The 27,435-nt window shown below is 41.1% G+C and overlaps 1 protein-coding gene across 2 annotated transcripts in view; it reads left to right on the forward strand.

Annotated features, from left to right (window-relative positions):
* The window catches only part of LONP2 (lon peptidase 2, peroxisomal), a 166,292-nt gene extending 143,992 nt beyond the window's left edge, over window positions 1–22,300 (forward strand). For both annotated transcript variants that reach the window (XM_006872570.1, XM_006872571.1), the window contains 3 exons: window positions 15,832–16,039; window positions 16,451–16,641; window positions 21,895–22,300. In XM_006872570.1, the coding sequence (XP_006872632.1) occupies window positions 15,832–16,039; window positions 16,451–16,641; window positions 21,895–22,116 (621 nt within the window). In that variant the 3' untranslated portion in view covers window positions 22,117–22,300. The remainder of the gene's footprint in view (window positions 1–15,831; window positions 16,040–16,450; window positions 16,642–21,894) is intronic.
* The last annotated feature ends 5,135 nt before the right edge of the window (window positions 22,301–27,435 follow it).

Raw genomic sequence — 27,435 nt, forward strand, 5'->3', positions numbered from 1 at the left:
AGAAGTCTAGGGTTTGTCATTTCTTCTAGAACGAGATTCATTTACTAAAGACCCTAGTGTGAGCTGCTGGCTATACAATAGTAAATGGGCAAGAGATATGAGCACTACCTTCATAGAACTTTTTTAATGGAACAAATTTTAAAAAATAAGTAAATAATGACAGATAAAGATCAATGCTATAAAGAAAGTAATAGGGTAGTTTTGAGGCGGAAAACTAAATGTAACTCCTACTATAGATAACAGTTGGAACCGACTCAATGGCATTTAACAACTTTAGAAAACATCTGAAGTATATGTTAGAGGTAGACTTGATGGATTACATATGGTGAGTGAAGGAACCAAGAGTAACCAAAAGGAAGTTACAGATTGCAGACTAGAGAGCTAGGACATTTGGCTGGTAGTGCCATTTCCTGAGGATGGAGCATGCTGATGGAGGGAGAGGGAGGAACATTTTTCAGGGAGACATGGTGCTACAAAAAAAAATTAAAAGTTCCAATTTGAACATGAGTAGTGATAGATGAACATGTAAGTCCAAAATGGAGATATAAATTATAGTTACTGGAAAATAGAGGATAATTGATGTTCTTTGAATGTTAAGAACACCTCAGTAAAAAGTATTCCTAGAAAACAGCAAGTAGCATAGGAGCAACAAGAGTTTCTGTGAAGAACACCAGGATTTAGAGGTCATGTAGAGGAAGTAGAGCCATCAAAGGAGATTTGAGAAGGAACTGGTAGTCAGGTAAGAGAATACAAGGATATCGTGTTGCCGTGAAGACAAAGCATATGCTTCAAGAAAGAAGGAGCATCGGTGTTTGCTGTTGTTGAGAGATCAAGAAAGATCATGTCAGAAAAATGTATATTGAATTTGATAGAATGGAGGCTATTGGTGATCTTTAAAGAGTGGGTTCGCAAAGAGTGATGGGGATGGTAGATTTTGGAGTGAATTTGAAAAGAGAATGGGCAATGAGGAAATGCCTGTAGATTCTTTTCAAAAGGGACTCTTTTTAGAAGTTTGGCTGTGATTGCAGAGAAATTATGTAGGTAGAAGGGCTAAGAACGTATTTGCTGAGAAGAATAATTGCAGAGAATGATAGAGCTCACAGGACTGATGTTGCTGGGAGGAGAGGTGGTAACAGTTAAGAGCAAGCCTTGGGGAAAGTAAGATGGGCTGGAATCTAGAACATAAGTGGAGGAAATGGCCTGTGAGAGGAGAAAGGATCCCCTTTCTAAGAAAAGGACAAGAATATTGAGGTATTTGCAAGGAAAAGATTATAACAGAACAGAAGCATGTTACCCACACAAGGAGAGAAGTGAAGCTAAGAGAGAACTGCTATATTAGGAGAAAGTAGTAGAGTTGATGGAGTCCTGGTGTGACGCTGTAGGGTTAATGCCCTGGACTGCAAAGTCACTTTGAACTGCAAGGTCACTGGTTCAAGTTCACCAGCTGCTCCTCAGAAACCCTATCCAGGGTCACTATGGGTTGGGACTGACTCAGTGGCACTAACAACAGTAGCGTTGGTGGCTTTAAGTACAAAAGAACTACAAGGATAAGAAAGTGGTGATGGTTAGAGAGAGATGTTTACAGTTTTTTACTTCAGAAGTGGTATCATTTCTATTGGTAATAAGGACTTGAAAAAGAGTGGCCAAGTTAGGGAGGTATTTAGAAAACTGAGAACCCAGATTGTGTATGAGCACCCATGCATTTGTTGAAGACACCAGGATGGTAGCAGAAGATAAGGATATTAATGAGGAAGTGTTTTGTTAAATGTTGAAGATAATGAGGAAAAATGAAGATGGTAAAACCAGCTGTTAGAAGCTTCAGAAAAGCAAATCTTAAGTAGAAGATAGAAGAATAAGGTCTGAATGTAACAAGATCTCTTATACCTTAAATAATAAACCAACCTCATTGAGTTTGCTATCTTCCTCTGATACCAAAACAGAAAGCCAAATCCTTTACTTTCAAGTCAATTCCGACTCATAACAACCACATAGGACAAAGTAGAACTGTCCCTAGGTTTCCAAGGCTGCAGTGTCTGGAAGCAGACTGCCACAGCTTTCTCCTCTGATATATGAGGATAATTACATGTGTTTTATTCTTGTAAATGGAGTTCTGGTGTGGTGCTGTGGTATAATGCACTGGACTTCATGGTCGTTTTGAACCGCAAGGTTGGTGGTTCAAATTCACTAGCTGTTCCTTGGAGCTCTGAGGACTCCACACCAGGACTGCCCCCCTTAGAGCCCAGCACATAGTAAAGATATGAATAGATCTAGTTCCTGCCTCCACAACCACCAATCCTCATTTTTAATCCACATCTAACTATACGCCACCCCTTCCTATTCTTACTTTCCTTGAAGATGATTCTACAGAAATGTTTAGTTGCCTTCAGTTGGTACCAACTCATAGTGACCGTACACACAGCACAATGAACATTTGTCCAGTCCTTTGCCATCCACACAATCATCATGCTTGCACCCAGCTCATGGTTGCTGCCATTGTGTCAGTCCACCTCCTTGAAGGGCTTCCTCTTTTTTGCTGAGCCCCCATTTTACCAAGGGTCTGGTCCTCCCTGGCTATATGCCCCAAGTACAAGAGACTCTTCATGTCATCTACCCTGTTTAAACACACAAAGTCTGGCCCAGTGCCCCATCATAGATTAGATGTGCCAAAGAAAAGCCCTATTGAAAGTATCTGAAAAACAGCTGGTTCTCAGCATTGCAAGTGTCAGGCCAGGTGGGGCCTGTTTAAGAGCTGACAGTGGTAGACTGCAGCACCTCTCCAAGGGAAACAATCTGACCTTACTTTTTCCAAATGCTACTGAAACAAGTCTACAGTAGAAAAGTAAAATATTCATTAATTGAAGGCAGGGGATCTCAGTGTGGAGACTATAAAGAGGTTGGCAGATGAATAACTACTGTGGTGAGAAGCCTGGCAGGAGCATGAGAAATGCTGGATGAGCTATCAAAGAAACCAACGTATGATCTAAGTGTCACTGCAGTCTGATAACTCAGGTGTTGTTAGCATGTTACTGTCCTGGCAAATCTCCCTGGGAAGAAGGCCTGCCAAACCAGGCCTCCATTCCTTGGCACTCCCTCTGGCCTCCTGGCCCTTCTCTGCTTAGAAAATCTTCATGTTTTAAGATCACTCAGGTTTCACTTCTCCTATGACACAGTTCTTTCATATACTACCATTCCTGAGCTGGTTACTCCCCTGCCACTCTGACTATGCTCTTTCCTAAATGTACCAGTATTTCATACTATTGTGTATAAGGTTGCGATGAAACATAAATACATAACCTAGTGGTTATGAATTGGGCTGTGAACCGCAAGATCAGCAGTTTGAAACTACCAGCTGTTCCGCAGGAGAAAGCTGAGGCTTTCTGCTCCAGTAAAGATTTACAGCCTCGGAAACCCTGTACGGGGTTGCTGTGAGTCAGAACCGACTCCACGGCACATAACAACAACAACAAGTCCTAGTGTGGCGCTGTGGGTAATACGTCAGACAGCAAAGCCATTTGAACTGCAAGGTCAGTGGTTCAAGCTCACCAGCTACTCCTCCAAAACCATATACAGGGTCGCTATGGGTCAGAAGCGACTCAATGGCACTTAACAACAACAACAAAGAGTCCTTTTGTGACACTGTAGGATAAGCACTGGACTGCTCATAAGGTCAGTAGTTCAAACCCACTAGTTGCTCCTCCAAGACCCTATATGGAACCAACAAAAAAGTCTTTAAGTTGGAGAAAGATGAGGCTTTTTGCTCACATAAAGATTTTACAACCTCAGAAAATCCTATACAAGAGTCAGAATCAACTAATGCTGCAGCACACAACAGCCACCATCACCTATAGGAGAGCCTGGCTCCAGATACATGTTAAAGGACTCTTGAGTGAATGTAAAACTCTGATGGGTCTGTAGTAATAACAAGAGAATAAAATAAATGTTGGTTTAGGCTTGGAAGGTTCACAAGAAAAAGAGTGTATACATAATAATTCCAATCAAATAGCACTATGATTAAAGAAGGAAGGCCATCATGAAATTGGAGATGAGATAAACAGCTATTCCTTAAACGCTGAATTGTTGAGGTATTAAGAATGCAGTTTTTAATACTGTCAAAACTGGTGTGGGAGTGCGCCTCTCCTCCTCTGACTTCACGGGAAAAGAAGAACCAAACTCATCAGCCCAAGGCTAATTCCTATGAGGCTGAGGTCAGATATACCTCCAGCCTCCAACATTCCTTACCAATTCTGACACCAAGTACCCCTCCCATAGCACTCTACTTCTCAAGTGGGTTCTGTAATTCATTGCAATGACCACATAGAACTCAAACAGCACTCTACTGTTTGAGTTTATTCTGTTTATTCGAGAAATTAACTGGTTACAATTCAGAAACAGAAATGCTCAAGACACAATTCTTCAGTCCGGACAGCCTTTTGCAAGCCATGTCTGGAGGCAGGTATCACTCTGGTCTTTGGCCTTTGCCCTGCTAGGACAGTGCTACAAGGCTTGTTCAGGGCTGCTGATAAATGCCCGGGGGCACACTACTCAACTAAAAACCTCAGCCCCAAGACGCTCTGCTCTAGCTCTGTGTATCAGCAAACCTAGCTCCCCGATTCAGTGCCTTGAAGCACCAGCTCCACAAACAGATCTCCTGCACAGAAGCATTCCGTTGTATTCACTTAATGGATTGGGAAGCCCTTGGTTCTGCTGACACTCATTTACCACTGCTCTGGTGTCACAGCTTTGGCTCCTGAGTCAGAGGTTCAATGTGCAGGCAGCTTGGGTCCAAATGAGTGTTCCACTCCTGGCTCTTCTTGTTGGCAATGAGATTCTTCCCCCACTTCCTGCTTCTGAGATAGCTCATTTTATACCCAGCAGGATGGCAAAATTGACTAATCCCTCATTAGAGTTCCAAGTTTTTACAATCACAATTAACCCTGTTAACAGTCATTCACAACTGAATCATAGAATTCTATCATCCTTGTCCCCCACTTTCTCTGCCCAGACCCATCAGCAAAAGAGGAAATACACTCAATCTTCATGGTTGCCCAGTGGAAGTCACAAACACTATGGCTAGAAATACCATACCAAGCAATTTACTGCATTGCAAATACATGTTTTGTTATTTACTTTTCTTTTTCATCAAATGTTTAAAAAGTTACTCAATCTATGTATTTACATAATAGCTAAAATTATTACAAAAGAAATTGACCAACTGTTTCTTAGATTTATCTAACAGATAAAGAAAGTGGAAGCCAAGTGAGATTAAGTGCCAGAATGGCACACAGCTCATTCTAACCACCTTCCCCCCTGTGCCTCATGAGACTACATGCTGTTGTGTTTAAACATAAACTCACAAAGAGTGGTTTGCTCCCCTCTCTGACCGGTGCTCATTGATTGTGAGCAGATTGGAATCTAAATTTATATTTTTACTTCAAGATTAACTTGCACAAAAAGTTTTAGTAAACATTACTGAATATTTGTATAAAATAGATCTTGGCCTATAAGAACAAGAATAGTTTGAAAAACAAAAATGAACTCAATACATGTCTTACGCTGGGTTTTCAAGAGAAGCAAAACCAGTGAAGCATAGATATATAAAGAGAAGTTTATTATCAAGGAAATGGCTTACAATTGCAGAGTCCCAGGTCCCCAACGGAAGAGAGAGAGTCTTCCCACATGTCCATTACATTGGGAGCAGGCCACACCCCCAAGGAAGCATCCCTTTAATTGATTGCCTGCTCATAGCCACTCATCATAGCATTAACTATGCCTGTATTCGCTTCATCGCCATGGGAATAAGCACATCTCAACTGCTAAACCCTTGGAAATCCTGGCCCAGTTAAGTTGACACAAAAACGTAACTATTACTGCCCACTTTTGTCAATTTTAAACCTATAAACTCTAAATAAAGAAAATTGTAAAGTCATACTTGTCCCCTAACATGATATAACTGAAACATATTCAACTGAAACGCACTGGCCCCACTTTTAACTCACATGTCACAAATGAACAAAGCCAAAAATATTTGCTGCACACACATAAAACAAAGCAAAAAAAAAAAAAAAACACATTCATTTCAGTGTCCAAAGGGCACATTTTGCAAGCCAGCCTCCTGCCCAGAGGCACACAACCTTACTCAGTCCATGGGCCTAGAGTTCATAACTACTTTGTCTTTACACGCCACCACCTCTGCTGTCGTCTCTCTTCCAGGCAAGGATCCCATGCTCCACACATGCTCTTCCTTAGTGATGGTCCTATGTCTCTTCCTGAAATGAAAGATAACTTACTCCCTCCTTATAGATACACATCTTCTACAATTACTTCTAAAAACTTCTAAAGTTTCAATAATCACAATTAACCCTAACTAATAGTTAACTCACAATTGAAAACATAAAATCCTATCAGCATCATCACTCACCCCCTTTCTCAAGACCCATCTGGAAATGAGGAAAACTAGTGGGGATTCTACCGTATCCCCTTCATTCTGAAACTAAGCACACCCATGAAAGCTTGTAAGCCAGCCACTTCTTGCCTTTATTGTTATTAAGTACAGTTGAGTTGATTTTGACTCATAGCAACCCTGAGTAGGGTACAGCCCCTCCCGTTTTTAATAGCCTGTGTATAAATTGCCCATCCGTATCCCACCACCACCAACCCAGTACAGTGAGGAGACAAGCATATTCCAAGCTCATTCCGGTGGGAATTTTGAGCAACTGCATCCCTAAGCAAAAGTCCAGTTCATCAAATTATAACAATTGACACTTGCTCACAGTATCAAACATCTTTTTCTTCATCTGGTTAGATTCTGGTCACAACCCAGCCCAGCCAGCCAAGCGAGGTCAAATGGGTACCAGCTGCAAGTTTGGGAGTTAACACACACCTCCCTTGGATTTCAAATCAGCTGGCCCCATCACTCTCTGACTACGTCAGTCCAGGTGGGCTCAGGAGTTCACACAACTCCCCAGACTTCAGCCAGCTGTCACTCTTTTCTCATCTCAAGGTCAACGGGTGCCAATAAAACACATGCAAACTCAGCCTTTCATTGCTGCTTTTCCCCCCAGTTTCACTCACACACAGATCCTGATGGGTACCAGCAAGCTTACTGCTTGCCAGTTCCCTTTAACTTTTAGTCCAACAAAAGGGTTTTCTCTGATGGGCCAACTTGCCTTGCCTTTGTTGTTAAGTGCCGTCAAGTCGGTTCCGACCCATAGCGACCCTGTATAGTATTTCCGAGGAGCAACTGGTGAGCTTGAACCACAGACCTTGCAGTTCAAATGGCTTTGCAGTCTGGCACATTAACCCACAACACCACACCAGGACTCCATGCTTTGGAAATTGAAAATGCCAAACTGTCCCCCTTTTTTTTCTCTGCCTTCTTTCAGTCTTGAATCTCCTGTTCTCCCAGCAGTTCTGAGTTAGTCTATATGTCTTTTCAAATGCAGATGTCCCAACTCTGAAGATTCTGGGTACGGCTCAGGATTCCACCTAATGCCCCATACTCTACAAAGAGTTAAAAGAAGTCTATTTTTTCAGGGCAAATTCTAACTCCCCTTTTAGCAAATCCAATCAAGTATAGGCTGAAGGCAGGCTTACAAGCTCTCTGTAATCATAGTACCCAATATTCATTTCTATCACAAATGTATGTCAATTTTACAATAATGGGCAGGAGAAACCAGTATCCAAAAGGCAGTCAAACTCAACCCTTTTAAAAACATTCAAGTTCAATCTTTGCTTCTCTCTTGGACTAACTTCATTCATATGCATATGGCCTTGGGCCTCTGGCAGGGTGGATTCCAGTAGGCCTTGGCCCGGTATCACCCATCTAGTTTAACCAGCATGTTAGCTCTAGAAGCTGTTGCTTTCCCCACTGTTTAAGTATTTTATCCCATGCCCCTTCCTTCTTTCCCTCATGCTTCCATGAGTATGGAGTTATTGGAATGAATCCCGCTCCTGACACCAGTTTCTTAAACCAAGTGGGGACATGTCTAACTTCCTTTGATTCCACAAAGGGAAAAAAAGACCAAACTCAAAATTAGCCCAAGGTGAACTGCTGTGACGTGGAGATCAGTTATGCCTCCACCCTATACCAGTGCCTTTAAAATTAGACTTGAATCCCAATTTAGAAAACTCATCCTTGTAGTTTTGTTTCTCTAGAACCCCATTTTTTTGGTGAAGCCTATATATAAAGAGAAACATATATATAAAGAGAAGTTTATTATCAAGGAAATGGCTTACAGTTGCAGAGTCCCAAACCTCTAGTGGAAGAAAGAGTCTTGGCCATGTGCCCATTATATTGGGAGCAGGTCAAAACCCCAAGGAAGCATCCCTTTTATTGAGTGTTAGGTGTCATTGAGTCGGTACCGACTCTTAGTGACCCTATATACAACAGAATGAAACACTGCCCGGTCCTGGGCTAACTTTACAATTGTTGCCATGCTTGAGCCCACTGATGCTGCCACTTGGCCAGTCCTTCTTGCTGGAGGTCTTCCTCTTTTTCTCTGACCCTCCACCTTACCAAACATGATAATATCCTTCTCCAGTGTTCAAAGTATGAGAGATGAAGTCTGGCCATCCTGGCCTCCAAGGAGCACTCTGGCTATACTTCTTCCAACATGGATCTATTTGTTCTTTTGGCAGCCATGGCACTTTCAATATTCTCCTCCAACGCCATAACTCAAAAGCATCAATTCTTCTACGGTCTTGCTTACTCACTGCCCAGTTTTCGCATGCATATGAGGTTATTGAAAATACCATGGTTTGTGTTGTTGTTGTTGTTAGGTGCCATCGAGTTGGCACCAACTCATAACGGACCCTATGTACAACAGAATGAAACAACTTGGGTTTGTTTCAGGGCACCTTAACCCTCAAGCTAACATCTTTGCTCTTCAACACTTTAAAAAGGTCTTGTGCAGCAGATTTGACTAATACAGTACGTCATCTGATTTCTTGACTGCTGCTTCCATGAGTGTTGATAGTTGATCCAAGAAGAATGAAGTCCCTGACAACTTCAGTCTTTTCTCCATTGATAAGAATATTGTTCATTGGTCCAGTGGAGAGGATTTTTGTTTTCTTTACATTGAGATGCAATCCATACCAAAGGCTGTGGTCTTTGATCTTCATCAGTAAATATTTTAAGTCCTCTTCACTTTCAGCAAGCAAGGTTGTGTCATCTGCATATTGCAGGTTGTTAATGAGTCTTCCTCCAATCCTGATGTCAGGATTGGCTGCTCATAACACTCATCATAGAGTTAACTAGGCCTATATTTAGGTAGGTTTCATCACCATGGGAATAAGCACATCTCAACTGCTAAACTCTGGAAATTCTGACCTAGTCAAGTTGAAACAAAACCCTATTACAATACCCATGTTCTGCTTTTAACATCTAGTAGGAAAATGGTTGCTCTAAGCTTGTCTTCAAGGAGCTCTGGTAGTGGTGTTGTTGTTGTTGTTGTGAAGTGTCGTCGATTCGGTTCTGACCCATAGTTACACTGTATAGGGTTTCCAAGGAGCAACTGGTGAGCTTGAACCACCGAGCTTGCAGTTCAAACAGCTTTGCAGTCTGGAGCATTAACCCACACGAATTGGGCTGCTAACCTAAAGGTCAACATTTCAAACTACCAGCTCTTGTTCCACAGAAGAAAGATGAGGCTTTTTGCTCTTGTAAAGATTTACAGCCTCGGAAACCCTGTACAGGGTCACCATCGGTCGCAACCGACTCCACTGCACACCACTACCACCAAGCTTGTCTTCAGATGTCAAAAGAGACTGAAATTTGCTCTCCAGCATGTTGTTGTTGTGTGCCGTCGAATCAGTTCAGATTCATAGTGACCCTGTATAGGACATCCGAGGAGCAGCTGGTGAGCTTGAACCACTGACCCTGCTGTGCAGTGAGTGCATTAACCCACAGCGCTACACCAGGTGGGTACCTCACTAGACCTTTAAGGATCTGTGTGTGTGGCGCTGCAGGTTAATGAACTGCACAGCAAGGTCAATTTAAACCGGAAGGTTGGCTGTTCAAGCTCACTGGCTGCTCCTCGGAAACCCTATTACAGCGTCACTGTGAGTCAGAACCAACTCAACAGCACTTAACAACAAGCTTGTCTTGGCTAATACAATTGATTTCACAAACCAATAATGAAAATAGAAGCTAGTGGATAAACTTTGTTTTCAAGAATGCTACAGATTATAAGGAAGTTAAGATGGCTGCAAAACTGCATAAGAAAGGAGCTTGTATCTTATCCTTTAAATTCATGTTTACTTGCTCTTTCATCATTTCTGAGGCAGAAATATATAGAAACTGGGGGCTTGATGGTTACGTATCACAACATGTAACGACAAAGATTATGGCCAATTACCCCAGAGTACCAGAATTTCTAGGGAGTGTTGGAAAATGGGCTTGGTTTCATTCTTTTTTTTTTTTTAATGCAGAGATATTCCATGTCTTTAATCTGCTACCTACAAGAGTCCTGGTATGGTGCTATAGGATACACACGGGACTTCTAACTACAAGGTCTGCAGTTCCTTTGAAGCTTATACAGTGTCTCTATGAATTGGAACTGACTTTATGACACTTAACCAAATTTACCTACAATTCACTTGGATTGTTCCTTAGAGACAAACATTGACTTTTCATCTTATTTTTGTGGAGTTTATTGAAATAGCTCTTTAGGTACTGTGCAGTCTCTTACAGAATGACCCCTTCTTCCTATGGAATGGAATGGGGTGGTACAGCAGAAATGTGCACCTAAGCTGAGGTTCTCAGGCCTGGTACTGCATCCCACTGGCCCTGGAAACATGTCCCTGTTTGCCGATGTGTTCTCTACCAGTAAGTGGTACTGAGCTTCACTGAAGCTGAGAGCTATGGTGTGGTCTCCAGATTTGATCAGAACCTGTAATGGAACCTGGAGGGCAGGCCTCACCTCATCAGGGATGTTTCTGGAAGCAACATAATAATCAACAACTATCTTACTGCTGCCTCTTGGGGAACTTTTGGTACTGGCTAACAAATCACCAGTAAGAACTGAGAGTGTTTTACTATAAGAAGGATTTGTCTTAGAACTAAAAAAGTGATATCAAGGTGCTTTTTCTGCTAAATTCCATGTGATACATCATATTAAGGATGATTGTTTTGGACTAGTTCACCCTGCCATGTAGTAAAAAAGGGCCATAGCAAATTCTGTGGAGCCCTGGTTGGCTCTGTGGGTTAATGTGTTGGACTTCAAAGTCGGTTTGAGCCTCAAGGTTGGCAGTTCAAACTCACCAGTCACTCCTTGGAAACCCTATACAGGGTCACTCTGAGTCAGAACTGACTCGACAGCACTTAACAACAGCAACAAGCAAATTCTGTTCAAACTAGATGTCAGCTCAGGCATAGGGAACTCATTTTATATTAGGAAAACCAGTCTTACAAATAGTTTTATAAAGAGTTGGTTCTCTGTTTTCCTTAAAATACTATTGATCTTCCACATATTGATCTTTTTAGTATTAAATATAGAATGGGATATGTACCAGTGCTAGAGGGAAATGTAATCTGTAGAGCATGGTATCAGTGTCAAACTCAACTCATGCTTGACCTTCTAAATTGCTAACCTACAGAATTAAAGTTTTGAGACAAATCTCCAGTCTGTCTGGGTGGGACTGATGAAAGGAGATGGGGATAGCACCCATGTGGTACAATAGTGAATAATTGCTGTCATGACAGACTGTGAGGGTTGGAAATGTAAAAGTAGATGTTTTGTAGTAAAAGGAGGGGAGTGGTTGACTTTGCAGTCCAGGAGCGGAGGTCCCTGGGACCATCAAGGGAGAAGAACGGGAGTGTGGGACCGTACCCAGAGAAACAATGACACCAGAGATGGAGGCAGAGATGATGACAGAGTCAGAGATGATGACATGGAGAAATGGAGCAGCTGGGGACTCTAGACCAAGAGAGGGAGAGGGGCTGTGTGCTGAAACCTGGGGAGCAGGCTTGCAGGGTATACCCTTTGGTTGGTTTGTAACCGTGGCAGTGAAACAATATACGACAGGATGAATGTCAAGCTAATGTTCTCCCATGTAAATTATCACACAATTCACAATAAAACATTTTTAAAAACATAACAAAACTAAAAAAAGCAAAAATGTCATCTTGAGGACTACAGTGTGGCTGACCCAAGCCATAGTACTTTCCAGTCTTCATAGGCATGTGAAAAGTGGACAATGAATAAAGATGACTACAAAAGAAAGAAAGAAACATAAAAATCAATATCCTAGGCCATTAGTGAGCAGAAATGGGCTGGTCTTGGCCATTTTGAATCAGGCAGCCATATGGTTTACTATTCCAGGAGTGAAAATTGAAGAGTAATGGTGTCACATTCATTGTTAACAGAACATTTCAGTGTCTGTCTTGAAGTTCAATGCTGTCAGTAATGTGATAATATCCATACACCTACAAGGAAGACCAGTTAATATGTCTATTTTTCAAATTTATGCACCAACCACTAATGCCAAAGATGAGAATTTGAAGATTTTTGACCAGCTTTTTCAGTCTGAAATTGATCAAACATGCATTCAAGATAATTACAGTTGATTGGAATATGAAAGTTGGAAACAGGATGGATCAGCAGTTGGAAAATAAGGTTTGCAGCCCAATTCATGCAGCTGGAGAAGGGAAAATGTTATAAAATGAAGTGTACAAAGATCCCAAGATAGGAGAACACATTCAGCACTTCTCAAGCTGAAAGAATCAAAAAATTCAAGCCTTAGGTGGAAATATTACAGGATTAAATGGCAAAATATTGAGCGATGCAGAAAATATCAAAAGAAGATAGAAGAAATACAGTTACCATACCAAAAAGAATTGGCTGAAATTCAGCTATTTTAGGAAGTAGCACAGGGGCAAGGGGCTAGGGGGACACTTCTAAAAGTTCATGGAAATTTTTCATTATCTTTTAATTCCATTTTCCTACAAACTCTGGAGCCCCTGGTATGATCAAGTACCAGTTGTGCTGAATGAAGAAGTCCAAGCTGCAGTGAAGGCACTGGCAAAAAAGAATACCAATGAAAATGTTTCAACAAAAAGATGCAGTGCTGGAGGTGTTCACTCATCTTGCCAAGAAATTTGGAAAATAGCTAGCTACCTGGCCAACTGATTGCAAGAGATCCATATTCGTGCCAATTTCAAAGAAAGGTCATCCAACAAAATGTGGAAATGTTCAAATAATATGATTCATATCACACACAAATAAAATATTACTGAAAATAATTCAAAAGTGGTTACAGAGGTACATCAACAGGAAACCGCCTGAAATTCAAGCTGGATTCAAAAGACACATTGGAATGAGGGATATTATTGCTGATATCAGATGGATCTTGGCTGAAAAAATAGAATACCAGAAAGATATTTACCTGTGTTTCAATGACTGTGTTAGGGCATATGACTTTGTGGGTCATAGCAAATTATGGATAACATTGCAAAGACTGGGAATTTCAGAACACATAATCAAGTGGAACCTGTACATAGGTCAAAAGGCAGTTGTTCAAACAGAACAAGGGCATAGTAATTGTTTTAAAATAAGAAAAGGATGTGCATCAGGGTTGTATCCTTTCACCATACTTTTCCAATCTGTGTACTGAGCAAAGAATTCAAGAAGCTAGACTATATGAAGAAGAACGTGGCTGATGCATTGAAGAAGACTGATTAACAAGCTGCAATATGCAGATGAAACAAACTTGCTTTTGGAAAGCAAAGGATTTGAGGCACTTACTAGTGAAGATCAAAGACTATACAGCCTTCAGTATGAATTACACCTCAAAATCAAGAAAATAAAAGTCTTTACAACTGGATCAGTAAGCAACATCATGATAAATGGAGAAAAGATGACGTTGTCAAGGATTTCATTTTACTTGGATTCAGAATCAACACCCATGGAAGCAGCTGTCAGGAAATCAAAAGACATATCGCATGGAACAACTCTGCTGCAAAAGACCTTGTGAAAGTGTTAAAAATCAACATCAAAAGAGCAAAGAGGTCACTTTGAGGACTAAGGTGAGCCTGACCCAAATCATGTTATTTTCAGTCACTTCATATACAAGGGAAATCCAGACAATGAATGAGAAAGACCAAAGAAGAATTGATGTCTTTCAATTATGGTGTACATGAAGAACATTTAAATAGACCATGACTATCAGAGGAATGAACAAATCTGTCTTGGAAGAAGTAGTCAGAATGCTCCTTAGAAGTGATGATGGTGAAACTTCAACTCCTATACTATGGACAAGCCATCAGGAGGGACCAAGTAGGACATCATGCTTAGTAGAGGGTCAGCAACAAAGAGGAAATCCCTCAACAAGATGGACTGACACATGCTGCAACAATGCTCAAACCTAAAAACAGTTGTAAGCATAATGCAGAACTGAACAGTGTTTCATTCTGTTATATAGAGTGTTGTTGTAAGTCAAAACCCACTCACTGGCACAATGCCCATTGGACAGGATACTACATTTGGGCGTTAGTACTTATCTGGTAGGGAGCGCTGGTTGTGAGTTTGAAACTAACAGCTGGTAGTTTCAAACTGCTGACCTTCAAACCTCAAGGTCAGCAGTTTGAAACTACCAGCTGTTCCACGGGAGAAAGAGGAGCCTTTGCAGGGTTGCTGTGAGTCAGAACCGACTCCACAGCACAACACTACCACCATCACCACTTGTCTGGTATATTGTGTTCATTTCCTCTGACATTGACAACTTTCTGAGCATTATAAATTTAGGCATTCAAACAGTTCAATAAAAGTTAACATAGTACTATTGTCATTAGTTTTTGCATGTTTTCATAAGTCGGATATGTTAACCTGAAATGCTCATGCCCTAGGTTCATAATCTCAGGTGAGTAACGTTTTCAGTTAATAGCACTAAGGCAGCCCAGTGGGCCTCCTCTCAACTGGGAAAAGTCTAGGACTGTAAAGTATTTTCTAATATCTCTCTGTTGTTGTTGTTAAGTGCTATTAAGTCGGATCCAACTCATAGTGACCCTGTAGAGGGTTTCCAAGGAGTGGCTGATGAGCTTGAACTGCTGACCTTACAGGCCAGCACATTAACCCACTGTGCCACACCAGGACTCCAATATCTATCTCTATGGCAACAAAGAAAAAGATCAATGGGAGTTGAATCTAGGAGTTTGCAATTTATACTTTCACACTTGACCTCTAGATCTAACACTTCTTAAAATGCATAGTTAATAAGAGGGTTTCTGATATCGAAAACTTACCCATGATACTTGAAACTGAAATTACATTCTGGAGTATATATCAATGTGTTGTTGTTTTGTTGTTAAGTGCTGTCGAGTCGATTCCGACCCACAGCAATGCATGTTTATTGTTGTTAAGTGTCATTTAGTCAGTTCCAGCCCATAGCGATCCTGTATAGGGTTTCCAAGGAGCAGTTGGTGAGCTTGAACCACCAACCTTGCAGTTCAAATGACTTTGCTGTCTGATGCATTAGCCCACAGCACCATATCAGGACTCCATATCAATATGTAGCCTAATACAAATACTTAGATAAAAAGAATCAAATTTGTTCCTTGAAAATTAGGGCATTTGTAGCTAGATATATCTAGTTACAAATCAGTTATTCACACATTTTAAAATAATTTTGTTTTTTATGCCACAGAGAAAGAGTTTTGGTTTTGGTGTTTTTTTGGCAGAGAACTTGATGGTGTGACTCAGAGTCATATTAGGTAGTAAATACTGTGAAGTTTAGCCCGAGCCCTCCATGGAAAGGGCAGCCTCTTGCTGGGTAGTGTGTTAAGTGGGCCTGGTATTTGTGCGCCTGAATGGGATTGTTTTTCTTCTTTCTTTCAAGGTATCTGAGCGATTAAGCCAACCAGGAGTGGCAATAGGTTTGGCTTGGACTCCCTTAGGTGGGGAAATCATGTTCGTGGAAGCAAGCCGAATGGATGGTGAAGGCCAGTTAACTCTGACAGGCCAACTTGGGGATGTCATGAAGGAATCTGCCCACCTGGCTATTAGCTGGCTTCGCAGCAATGCAAAGAAATACCATTTGACAAATGGTAAGTGGCCTGCCACAGGTGGGAGATAGCTGTGATGGCAGAGAGCCTTAGACCATGAGCCAGGAGGCATATCACAATTCAAGATGAATTTATATTAACAGGGACACCATTCAGTAAAATACAGACCTGAATTAACTAAACCCCATGGAAATGCTGTGTACCATTTGAAGACAAGCTAGTTAGCACCTGAACTAGAAATAAATTCTAACAAGTTTTTGTTTTGTTTTCAGTCCTACTTGGGATAAAGTGAAACTTTATTCCAGACTGACCACTCAGTTGAACTATCCATTAATATCTGGAAGGATTTATTTTTACAAAATATTCCTTTTTATCTCTTTGATTTACTTCTTAGGAATAAAAGAAAGTAGGTTTAATTTGTCTGCATTAAAAATCTTCTTTTTCTTTTTAAAGCTTCTGGAAGTTTTGATCTTCTTGACAACACAGACATCCATCTGCACTTCCCAGCTGGAGCCGTCACAAAAGATGGACCATCTGCTGGAGTTACCATAGTAACCTGTCTCGCCTCACTTTTTAGTGGGCGGCTGGTACGTTCAGATGTAGCCATGACTGGAGAAATTACACTGAGAGGTCTTGTTCTTCCAGTAAGTATGAAGAAAGCTGTTTATGGGTATTCGCAAGCTTAAATTAATAACCTTCTTCTGTGACTACCTTAGTTTTAAACACATGTGGAATTTTTCTACCTGTTGTTGTTGTTGTTAAGTACCGTGGAGTCGGTTCCAACTCATAGTGACTGTGCACAGGGTTTCTGAGGCTGTAAATCTTTACATGACCAGAAAACCTCTTCTTTCTCCCGCGGTTTCATATTTTAAATGTTTAATCAATTGAAAGAAATTGACAAGTCTTACCATGTTTTTCCCTAAAAAGATTTGCTAAGGGGGAAAAGAAATATTAGTCTCATCATCAAAAATATAAAGATGCTCAGATGAAGATGCAAGGCCTTGCTGGTTAATAAATCATTCAACAGTGTATCTCGTTGTTGTTAAGTGCCGTTGAGTTTTTCTGACGCATAGCGGCTCTGTATAGGGTTTCCAAGGAGTGGCTGATGTGTTTGAACTGCCAACATTGCAGTTTAAACAAATCCTGTGGTCCAATGCTTATCCTATAGCACTACACCAGGACTTCAAACAATATATAGCACATGTGTAAAATACAGTAATAACAGTTTTTAAACTTGAATCCTAATTATTACCTTTTGATGTTTCTTTGAGACCTATCATTCTGTAGTAAACTTGTTGTTGTTGTTAAGTACCATCGAGTCGATTCTGACCCATAACGACCTTGTATATGGTTTCCAAGGAATGAATGACTGGTGAGCTGGAACTGCTGACCTTGCAGTTCAAACTTACTTTGCAGTCCAGCACATGAACCTACAGCACCACACCAGGACTTTACGATAGTCATAAATTTACAGAAAATCAACTGGTATAGAGTAGAAAGTAATAAAGATTGACCATGTCTAAACAGTTAGTCCAAAGGGCTGATGAATAATGGACACATGAACTTCAGTCTTCATGATCCTGAGACAAAAACCAAACAGTACCTGCTACCACTGCTGACGTGCTCTGGAAGAGATCAAATTAGAAAGGCCTGGATAGAGTGAGAGAAAAATATGGAAAAAAATTCAGAATCACAGAGGACCAGGCTTATGATTAGATAGACTGTTGGGACCCCCAAGACGATGACCCTTTGTCACCCTTTAGGCCTGGAATTGAACGCACTCTGGTGATTCAATTTTCAGCCAAACAATAAATAAAGAACACTAGAGTGGTGTATATATATAATTATATATTTATATTTTTATATATATTCCTTAGAACAACCAACCATTTGAGATCAAAAGGGCAGCATTTGTCCTAGGACAAAGTTCAAAAGTCAAAAGGGTTAGGAAAAGAGGAGAAATGAAAACGGGAAACACAGAGGAAGTGGAGTGAATGACGTTGCATTGTGGAATTGCAGTCAATGAATTGAAACAAAATACATATGGATTATTGAAAGGCAAATTGCTTTGTTCTGTAAGCCTTAACCTAATTCACAATGAAAAGTAAAAATACCAAAAGACTGACCATGCCTAAGTGCTAAATTGTGGACTTTAGAGCTACAGTGCAGTTCATCCTAAAGTAGTAAAAGCTCTGTGATGAAGTGTGCAGAACCGGAGAGGGTATTAGAATTTTAAGTCATTAGGTACCAGTTCTTTGTTGTTAAGTGCCATCAAGTCATTTCGACTCATAGCGACCCTGTATAGGGTTTCTGAGGAGTGGTTGGTGAATTTGAACCACTCACTTTGTGGTTCAAACCAATCTTGCTTAGCCTGCAGTGCACACCAGGTACAACAATTCTAGTGTACAGCAATTTGAGCAGCCTCGTGGCAAAATGAGAAAATTAAGGACTCTCTTCATTCTTAGAAACTCTTTATGAAGTAATGGCAAAAATAGATCAGCTATTCAGTTGGGTTCAATAATTCATTGCAATGGCCGCATGAAACTCATACAGCATACTCAGAGTTAGGGGTTTATTAGGGAGGTTGACAAGTCTTTGTTGGGACAACCTCTTCTCTGCTGTGCCCCATTGTGGGTCTCTCTTGAGCCCTCTGCCCTTTGGCCTGGCTACCTCCCTGTTCAGGCAGTGTTACAAGGCTCTTTTATACTGCAGATAAATGCCCAAGGAGCACCCCATTCCACCATAAGCCTCAGCCTGAAGGTGCTCAGTAAACCAATCTCCCCCGCCATGTGCCTGGAGGCACCCCACTCCACAAGCAAGCCTTGCTTTAACTTAGTCCATGGGCTGGGAAATGCACCAGTGTGTCTCATGCTCTGACTCTTGGTTCTGCTGCTGTTGCTCCTCTGGTGCCACAGCTCTGTCTCCTGGGTTGAGGAGGTGCCACGCACAGGGATCTCTGGGTCCAAAGATGTGCTGTACTCCTGGCTCCTTTTTCTTTTTGGTAATGAAATCCTTCTTCCTGCATCTGAGATAGTTCATTTTAAACCTAGCAAGATGGCAAAACTGACCAATCCCCTTATTGGATTTGCAGGTTTTTGCAATCATTATTGGCCCTATTAATAATCATTCACAACTGAATCTTAGCATCCTCTTTCACCGTTTCTATCCCAGACCCATCAGGAAAAAGAGTTGTTTGGTGGGAGTTACAAAGACTATATAGGATTGAAAAGCCATATGAAGTCAGTCACTGCACTGCACCAAGAAGATGTTTTCTTATTAGTGACACTGACTGAGAATTATCTTGTAAGCAACAAGGGAAAATCATTTTCACTCTAGTCTTGTATATACAGTTTTACTATTAAGTGTGAAAGTTAAATAGGCATTTTGTTACATGCAAGGAATCAGTTTATCCTATACTCTTTTTGGAGAAGGTACTTTGAAGCTGTGCATGGAAAACAAAACCCTGAAAGAGGATGGTGGTGGGATAGGATGGCAGCTGGGGAGACCTTCACAGGGCTCTGAGATGGCTGTCCTCAGGGAGTACATGCTCTAGGTAGTATGGTTGCAAGCTGTGTTTACTATTTCTGTATAACACATTACCTCAAAACAGAAATTACTATTATTAGCATCATAGTTTCAGTCCGTCACACATTCAGGAGAGCTTGGTTTGTACTTCTGGCATGGAGTCTCATCTCACAGTCAAATGCCTCCAGACTTCAATCATCCAAAGGTTATCTGGGATTGTTGGATCTGCTTCCCATGTGTTTCACTCACATCTCATGGGTGTGCCATAAACTGTTTAAATGACCTCAGCCATGCAGCTGGCTTCCTCCAGGGGAAGTGTCAGACAGAAAGATCCCAGCAGCAGCTTTTTCTCTCTCTCTCTTTTCTGATTTTTGTGTATAATTTTTTATTGTGAATTGGGGGAAGGTTTAAATCAGCTCTGCATTCAGCAGCCCGTGCACCTTGATTCATCTCAGTGGTTCCTGTCCCCTCCCTGCAACAACAATTATCCCAGTTCCACTCTGTGGCTCCCCACTTACATCGTATATTTCTTAAATGAACAAGGCAAAAATATGGTGTCTACGGACAAAACAACAACAAAAATTTATTAATTTAAATGTCCGAAGGGTCTATTTTGCCAGCCAGCCTCCTGCCCGCAGGCCCACAGCAGCCATGTCACACGTTTCTAGGTAGGGATCTCATGCTCCACTCATGCTTTTTCTTTTTATGGTCTTGAGATCACCTGTTCTGAAATGAAAGATTAACTACTCCCCCCCTTTTAATTATACATCTTCTACAATTACAGTGTGACAATCCTGCTAATTTTATCACAATTGAGTGATAAAATCCTCTCACCATCACCCCCATCCCCGTTCACCAGACCCATCTTGGAAAGAGTGAAACTGTTCAGTGGGAACTCTACTTTACCCCCTTCATTCTGCAACTTAGCAATCCATGAAGAGTTGGAAGCCAGCCTCTTCATGCCTTTGTTATTGTTGTTGTTAATGCCTTCAAGTTGCTTCCGACTCATAGCAACCCTAGAGAGAATTTTTTTTTTTCTATATAGAATTTTTGAGGAGCAAAAACCCTAGAGGGTTTAAACTGCTAGCCTTGTGGTTCATACCAACCTCTGATCAAGTGCTTATTTTACAGTCATATTTTTGATAGCCAGTGTTTAAATTTCTTGTCCCGTCCACTATTTTCCTTGATCCGAAGAATCCTTCCATTTCTATTAGAATTTTGAGTTACTGCATTCATAGGCAAAAGTCTAGTTCCTCAAATTTTAGCAGTTTGCACTTGCTCTCAGTATCCAACATCTTTATCTTTCTCGGTTCGAGTTCTGGTCACCTAGCCATCAAAGCTAGTTCAAATGGGTGCTAGCTGTAAATTTCAGTGTTCATGCACACCTGCAGTTCAGACCGGCTGGCCAAGAAACTCTCCTTTGTGGTCGTCAGTCTCGGAAGTCACCTAGCATCACTTCCGCCACATTCTGTCTCTTCCTATAAGTGAGTCACTAAGGCGGACCACTTCCAGGGGAGGGGAATTAGATGACCTTTTGAAAGAATTTGTGGACGTATTTTAAAAGTACCACAGACCCTAAATAGTTTAGGGTATATTTTCTTTATGTTTAAGGGGGGAAATGGCAATTAAGCTTTAAAGCAAACAAAAAGCTGAAGAGAAAGCCCTTTCAAAGTGTGAAGCAAATTCAATTGTATGATTAAATAGTAGATGAAGTGTTTGTACAGGATGCATTTGAACATGGCACTAATACTCTTGTCTGCTGAGTTGCATCAAGATCACGGCTTTACACTTTAGGGAAGGAAATGATCCTGCATGTGACTAAGCTCTCTATAGGAACGGTACTTATAGTCACAATAATGATTTTTAATGAGCTTTTAAAATCAACTTACAAACAAGATAGTACGGATATTAGCCTTAACAGTATTAAAAAAAGGAACAGTTGACAGAAACGAAGATGCTTATACCTATCAAAAACTTTAGTAGAACGTTTTCAGTTAAGATTAGGGACTATTTATCAATATTACAAATTAGTGATATTAGTGATCAAATTGGACTCCTGTGGTACTGTGGGTAAATGCGCTGGACTGCAAGGTCGGCGGTTCAAACTCACCAGCCACTCCTCAGAAACTCTATACAGGGTTGCTAGGACTCAGAACCGACTTAGCGGCACTTAACAAGAAGCGATCAAATTAGGGTTTCAATTAATATAGCACTAATTGAAACACTAATTCTTGGTTAGTGTTTGTTAACCTAGTTAATACTATACCAACTGTAGAAGATGCTTTGGCCTCTGAGCTCAGTGTAGGTGGGTCAGGGCTTCTCAGTCTTAGGGGGACAGTCATAAACCACGTCATGTTCTTCTCTCCTTACAGGTGGGTGGGATTAAAGACAAGGTGCTGGCAGCCCACCGAGCAGGACTGAAGCAAATCATTATTCCTCAGAGGAATGAAAAAGACCTTGAAGAAATCCCAAGCAATGTGCGACAGGATTTAAATTTTGTCACAGCAAGTTGCCTGGATGAAGTTCTTAATGCGTCTTTTGATGGCGGCTTTACTGTCAAGACCAGACCTGGTCTATTAAATAGCAAATTATAGGCCCAGATCTCAACTTTTCAGAATTATCTAAAGGTACCAACAGAGTTGATTTTATTCACATCGGTAGGGGTAAGCATAATGCCTCCAAATTATGAACATAATCATAATAGTAATGTGCCTCACTCAGGTGGTGGCTAGTGTTTATTACAGATAGCAGATACTAATTTAATAAATGAATAAAGATTGAATTCCTTCTTGTCTGTAGAGGGATCATTGGTGTCCCTGCACAAGCATAGAGCCATGGTTTTCTGTGTGTCCCCCGAACAGAGGCATCTGCCACCTGAGCATTTGTTGGCCAGGTACCATGTGCCATCAAGTTGACTCTGACTTGTGACCCCATGTGTGTCAGACTAGATTTTTCTGAAGTAGATGACCAGCCCTTTCTTTTGAATCTCCTCTGGCTGGGTTTGAACTGCCAACCTTTCAGTAGACAGCCGAGCATGGGGTTTCCTACACGGAAATCTTTACAGGAGAAGATTGCCAGGTCTTTCCACCCACAGAGCAGCTGTGGGATTCAAACTGCTAACCTTTCATTTAGCCACCAACCACTTAACCATGTGCCACCAGGACTCAATGAGAACTTGGGTCACATCACAAACCTCCCAAATCAAACTGTGGGTGAGGCCTAAAATCTGTGTCAAGAATAAGTCCTCCTGGTGATTCTGATGCCCAGAAAAATTCAAGAACCATTTGTGCATGACATTATCTAAACTGATTCACCTGTAGACCTTGTTGAACCCCAAAAGCAATCACTTAGAAGGAAAACTGGGAAAAGATAAAAGTACAATGGTAAGTCAGAAGGCACTGCTACTAGGATTCCAGTTCACACATTCATGGGTTTATTCTAAACAAAACATGTTAGAACATGTCTCTGATCAGTGGATAGCTGCAGATCGGCTCTCTAGTTCTGACTTGTCTTAATCTGGTAAAGGGTGCCTTCAAAAGACAGAAAACTTTTTGTGCCACGTAAAAAAAACTATTTTGAGGCCAGACTAATAATGTAATTTACAACAAAACTCAAGTCAACCCCTTCCCAAATCATTGAAGCTTTACAAAAAGTTTACTGGAATGCATCCCACATAAAACAACATCTTTTAGATGACTGAGCATTTTAAGGAAAGTCAGGAAGACCTCAAAGATGAATTCAAAGCTTCACTTCATAAGGTTATGGAGACTATTAGGATTCCAAAGGAGTAATCTTGATAGATTTTCTTAAAGGATACAGGACATTCACAGGAGGGACTGATTATGAAGAATTCTTGAGAAAACTGTATTGGTGAGAAAAAGGCCCAGGGAGTTTCCCTGAGGAGTTTTTCCATCACAACATGTATCTTCTCATTCTGTAAGGATAGCAAGGCTATTGTCCTAAGAGAACGATGTTGAGAAACCCTACCCCATATGCCGTACAAACTTGTCTTACCCCTTCTGAGTTTTCTTTGTTCCCCTAAACCACACAGAAAAGGAACATGATGTGAGTCCCTTGAGGATGCAGAAACTGCCATATTGGCATGATATAAATTGAAGAGTGCACAATTCTTCTGGGAAGAGTGGTTTTGTTGTTAGTCCAGTCAGTTCCGACTCAGAGCGACCCTGTGCGTTACAGAAGGAAACACTGCCAAGTCCTGCACCATGCTCACAATCCTTATACTTGAGCCCATTGCTGCTGCCACAGCGTCAGTCCATTTCCTTGGGGGTCTTCCTCTTTTTCACTGACTCTTCACTTTACCAAGCATAATGTCCTTCTCCAGGGACTAGTATGAGAGACGAAGTCACGCCATTCTGGATTCTAAGGAATATTCTAGCTGTACTTCCTCTGATACAGATTTGTTTGTTCTTCTGACAGTCTGTGGTATTTCAGTATTCTCCAACACCATAACTCAAGTGCATCAATTCTATGATCCAACTTTCACTTGCATATGAGGCAATTGAAAATACCATAGCTTGGGTCAGGTGCACGTTAGTCCTCAAACTATCTTTACTCTTGAATACTTCAAAGAGGTCTTGTGCAGCAGATTTGCCTAATACTATATACATTGTTTGATTTCTTGATTCCAGCTCCTATGAATGTTGATTGTGGATCCAAGCAAAGTGAAGTCTCTGACAGCTTCAGTCTTTTCTCCATTTATCATGATGGGATTTATTGGTCCAGTGGTGAGGAGTTTTGTTTCCTTTACATTGAGGTGCAGTTCATACTGAAGGATTTGATATTCGTCAATAAGTATTTTAAGTCCTGTTCATTTTCAGCAAGCAAGGTTGTGTCATCTGCATATTGCAGAGGGCTAATGAATCTTCCTGCAATCCTGATGTCATACTACTCCTCACATAATCCAGCTTCTCATTTTATTTGCTCATTTTACAGATTGAATAAATATGATAAAAGACTACAGCTCTGGCACACACCTTTCCTGATTTTAAACCAGTATCCCTTGTTTAGTTTGAACAACTGCCTCTTGGTCTATGTACAGGTTCCTCGTGAGCACAGTGAAGTGCTCTGGAATACCCATTCTTCTCAGTATTCGCCATAGCTTGTCATGAGCCACACAGCCAAAAGCTTTTGCATAGTCAGTAAGGCACAGGTAAACAGCTTTCTGGTGTTCTCTGCTCTCAGCTAAGGTCCATCTGACGTCAGCAGTGCTATCCCTAGTTCCACAGCCTCTTCTGAATTAGTTTCCTCTCAATGTACTGTTGCAGACATTTTTGAATTATCTTCAGCAAAAATTTACTTGCATGTGACATTAATGTTATTGTTTGATGATTTCTGCATTCCATTGGGTTACCTTTTTGGAATGGGTACAAATATGGATTTCTTCCAGTATGTTGGCCAAGTAGATGTCTTCCAAGGACACGTTCTGCATCATTCAATATTTTGTCCATAGAATCCTGTGATATTACAAGCCAAGGCTTGAATTTTTTCTTAAGCTCTTCAGGTTGAGAAATGCTGAGCATGTCCTTTCCTTTTGGTTTTCTAACTCCAAGTCTTTGCATATTTCATTATAATACTTAATCTTCTCGAACTGCTCATTGAAAACTTCTGTTCAGTTCTTTTACTTTCTCATTTCTCAATTCACTTTAGCATCTCTACACTGGAGAGCCGGTTTCAGAGTCACTTCTCTGAAATGGAAACACCTCCTTCAAAAGTGTGTAGACCTACATGGAGGCTATGTTAAGAAACAATACTTCACATTTTGGTATTTTTTTTAACAAAGTCATCTTATGATTTCTGTAGCAATCCTTTTTGACTTATCCATGGGTTGTTGTTAGGTACTGTTGAGTCATTACCAACTCCTAGTGACCCTGTATAGGGTTTCCAAATAACAGCTAGTAGGTTTGAACTACCGACTTAGCAGCTAGCATCCCAGTGCTTATTCTTCAGCACCACACCAGGATTCCTTACCCTCATGTTGTTGTTAAGTGCTGTCAAGTCAATTCCAACTCAGAGCGATCCTGTATATAGGATTTCCAGGGAATGGCTGGTGAATTTGCACCACCAACCTTGCACTTAGCCATCCTCCAATGTTTATCTTACAGTGCCACATCAGGACTCCTATAAAACCTTGTGGAAAATCAAGTGTTTAAGTTAATAAGCAAACCCTATGATTGATGAGGTCTACACATCCCAAAGGAGCTCTGGTAGCGTAGTGGTTACGAATCGGGCTGCTAACCTCAAGGTCAGCAGTTTGAAACTACCAGCTGTTCCATGGGAGAAAGATGAGGCTTTCTGCTCCTGTAAAGATTTACAGCCTCAGAAACCCTGTACAGGATCGCTATGAATCAGAACCGACTCCACAGCACACCATCACCAGACATCCCAAATCTAGATTCAGTCTAAGAAAGTGGCTCTCAGAACAGAATAATTTCTGTTGGACCAAGTGCCATGTGTTAGCATACATCTCAGAAATGTGCAGGTCCTAATGCCTAAGAAGTCCAGGCCCCAGAGGTGGGCGGCCATCCATCCCGAGAATCCTGACTCCTGCTCCCTCCCCTTCTATTTCATGTTTGCCTGTGCAGCTCCCCAGATGTGGTAGACATCCATACACTACCCAAGACTTAGTCCAGACTGGTAACTGTGACGCCAGGCTCTTCTATTTATTGCATGAACTTTCTGTGTCTGTCTCCTCTGAAATGCAAACAACAGTGCCTAACACAGCATTATTCTGAGGACTTAGCTATAGCATAGTGGTTACGAATAAGGTCAGCAGTTTGAAACTACCAGCTGTTCTTCGGGAGAAAGATGAGGTTTTCTGCTCCCATAAAGATTTACAGCCTCGGAAACCCTATGCAGGGTCACTATGAGTCAGAACCGACTCCAGGACACATAACAACAACAGCAGCTAGAATGCTAAGTAACACTAATTTGATGTTAAGTGTTGTCAATTCTGATTCATAGTGACCCTGTATAAGTTTCTGAGGAGCAACTGATGGGTGCGAACCTTGTGATTGGCAGTGCAGTCACATAAAATGATCATTTGGAATTTGCTTGAGTGAAAATGGGGTCTGCAAGTCGCCCCAAGTACTGTGCTCAGACCTACTGGTAAAATCTTTGTTTGCATGTATGTGTTCTGGAGGACAGGTGCAGATTGTGGACTGAGTACAACGCTCAAATGGGTTGTACTGTTACTGAAGTGCCTGCCTGATTCCACTGGTAGAGGGGCAGCAAGAGCAAAACCTTTTTGGAGAGTTATCGGTGCTCTTCGTCGAGTCTTGAATATGCAGGCGGCTCTGTGTTCTTCCATCCATAAGCAGCACTGAGGCATTTTCGGTGCCACTTGCTTCTGAAAAACCCTGGACACTGTGTGTGTAATATAAACCGCATACTTTTATTTCTCCAGTATTGGTTTTAAAACTGATTCAGAGACCCCAATCAGCTGGACTTTATTGAAAGTACTAATTTGAGAAAGTCTTAACGGTAGTTCTGGGGGCTAGACCTTGGGATCTGTCAAGTATTAAAACCAACGGAAGCTTTCCATGCCTTACAAGGTCTGCTTAAGGGGTACAGGCTTTGACTTGGCTCAGTCTCAGGAGTCAGAATCCACATAACAGTAATGGGTTTGGTTTCTGTTTGAGCCCTACCAGGAACCATACACCAAACCTGAGATCCTTAGTCATTCGACTTGCATGTGAATAAGACTGTTCAAGGGACTGATTCTCTAATACGTAACATATTTTTATAAATCCGTGGCTTTTTACTAGACTGGTTTCCTGATTGTATGTATGAGTGGAGTTCAAATACCATAGATACTTGAATTTTTAAAACATAAGGCAAAAAGCACAAAGTATTCCTTTTCTATTATTCCTTTGACATCAATCAATATGTGCATT

Source organism: Chrysochloris asiatica, unplaced genomic scaffold, assembly GCF_000296735.1.
Source record: "Chrysochloris asiatica unplaced genomic scaffold, ChrAsi1.0 scaffold00204, whole genome shotgun sequence".
In the NCBI taxonomy this organism is placed as follows: Eukaryota; Metazoa; Chordata; class Mammalia; order Afrosoricida; family Chrysochloridae; genus Chrysochloris; species Chrysochloris asiatica.